At 41.0% G+C, this 1,257-nt stretch overlaps 1 protein-coding gene across 1 annotated transcript in view; it reads right to left on the bottom strand.

Annotated features, from left to right (window-relative positions):
- The window catches only part of EMH_0025710 (thrombospondin type 1 domain-containing protein, putative), a gene marked incomplete at both ends in the record, with an annotated part of 13,093 nt that overhangs the window by 3,193 nt on the left and 8,643 nt on the right, over nucleotides 1-1,257 (bottom strand). Inside the window, 3 exons of the mRNA XM_013502482.1 lie at nucleotides 383-424; nucleotides 579-685; nucleotides 1,177-1,234. Coding sequence (XP_013357936.1) covers nucleotides 383-424; nucleotides 579-685; nucleotides 1,177-1,234 — 207 coding nt within the window. The remainder of the gene's footprint in view (nucleotides 1-382; nucleotides 425-578; nucleotides 686-1,176; nucleotides 1,235-1,257) is intronic.

Below are 1,257 nucleotides of genomic sequence, written 5' to 3'. Positions count from 1 at the left end.
CAAATACGAAAATCCCGATGAAAGCGTGCAAATTTCAATCAAATATAATTCAGAAAAAGAAAAGAAATCAAAATTTGCATCAAGGCGAATGAAACGCGCACAGAAACTTGAAATGTTTGAACCCACTATATGTCTGCTATCCCCCCAGCGCTATCACCGCAATAAGAAAGCGTTATTTCTATCAACTGCTGTCTACCTCAATACCCTAAACCCTAAACCCTAAACCCTAAACGCCGCTTTCTACGCAAATTCCTCATCACTCGCGAAATAAAATGAAGCATTTTATGAATTTTTTCGTTGATATTTTCATGAATTGCGGTGTATCGCGAGGTAGCTTTTCTCTCTTTTGAGAGAAATAACAGCTCGCTTGAGCCAGACGTACTGCAGAGAGGAATATCCGGGCAAAGCCCCGTTTCCACCGTGCCTGTGAAATTCAGATAACATCAAAGAAAAAATTCAGCAATACAGCACATGCACGGTGTGCAAGGGCGTCAGCAACAGATTAAATAAATAAATAAAATAAATATAATATAATATATAATAATATCAATATAATTCAAATAATTTAATATTCTCACCAAAAAAAGAATATTCACTGCACGTTGCAGACACCCTCCCCTCCTCAAGCATGTCACGAGTCCGTATTCGCAGAGAAGTGCCTCGGTCAGCAATATTCCCAATACAGCTGCAGCCGCATACAAGTGCAATACAATATACAATTTCTGCTTTAAAAACACAACTAGTGTACGAAACAACAGCCAAAATAAAGTATATTCTATGTACGTATACACCCTGCGTTTTGATATTTTTTTATAGTAAACCATCAACTCGAACGGGTTTCACACTCAAGGGGGTTTGTTTAGGTTCTTGCATAGTATTAGCCCAACACCACTTTGTATCATTTCAGCAGCAGATCAGCTTCACTCATACAATAAGATGCATCAGCTGTCAACTATGAAAGAGTTGTAAACAGCAGGCAGCTAAACAGCTCTTCTAAACAAACACTCTGATGTCCTCCTCAACAACCCCAACAGCAGCAACGGCAGCAGCAGCGACAGCACTAACACTAGCATCAGCAGCAGCAGCAGCAAAAGCAGCAGCAGCAGCAGCAGTACTAGCATTGCTGGTAATACTTGTTGTGTATTCAGCAGCCGCTGGAATTTCACTACTGCATACCTGGCTGTACACGCCGACCACTCGCTCCACTCGCCGAACTCACACTTGGGTCTTTTTTCTGTGAAACAAACGAAAGTGCAA

The sequence above is a fragment of the Eimeria mitis genome, genomic scaffold (genome assembly GCF_000499745.2).
Source record: "Eimeria mitis Houghton genomic scaffold, Emh_scaff937, whole genome shotgun sequence".
In the NCBI taxonomy this organism is placed as follows: Eukaryota; Apicomplexa; class Conoidasida; order Eucoccidiorida; family Eimeriidae; genus Eimeria; species Eimeria mitis.
The sequence above is the reverse complement of the archived record's forward strand: the minus strand, read 5'-3'. Positions and strand labels throughout refer to the sequence as shown.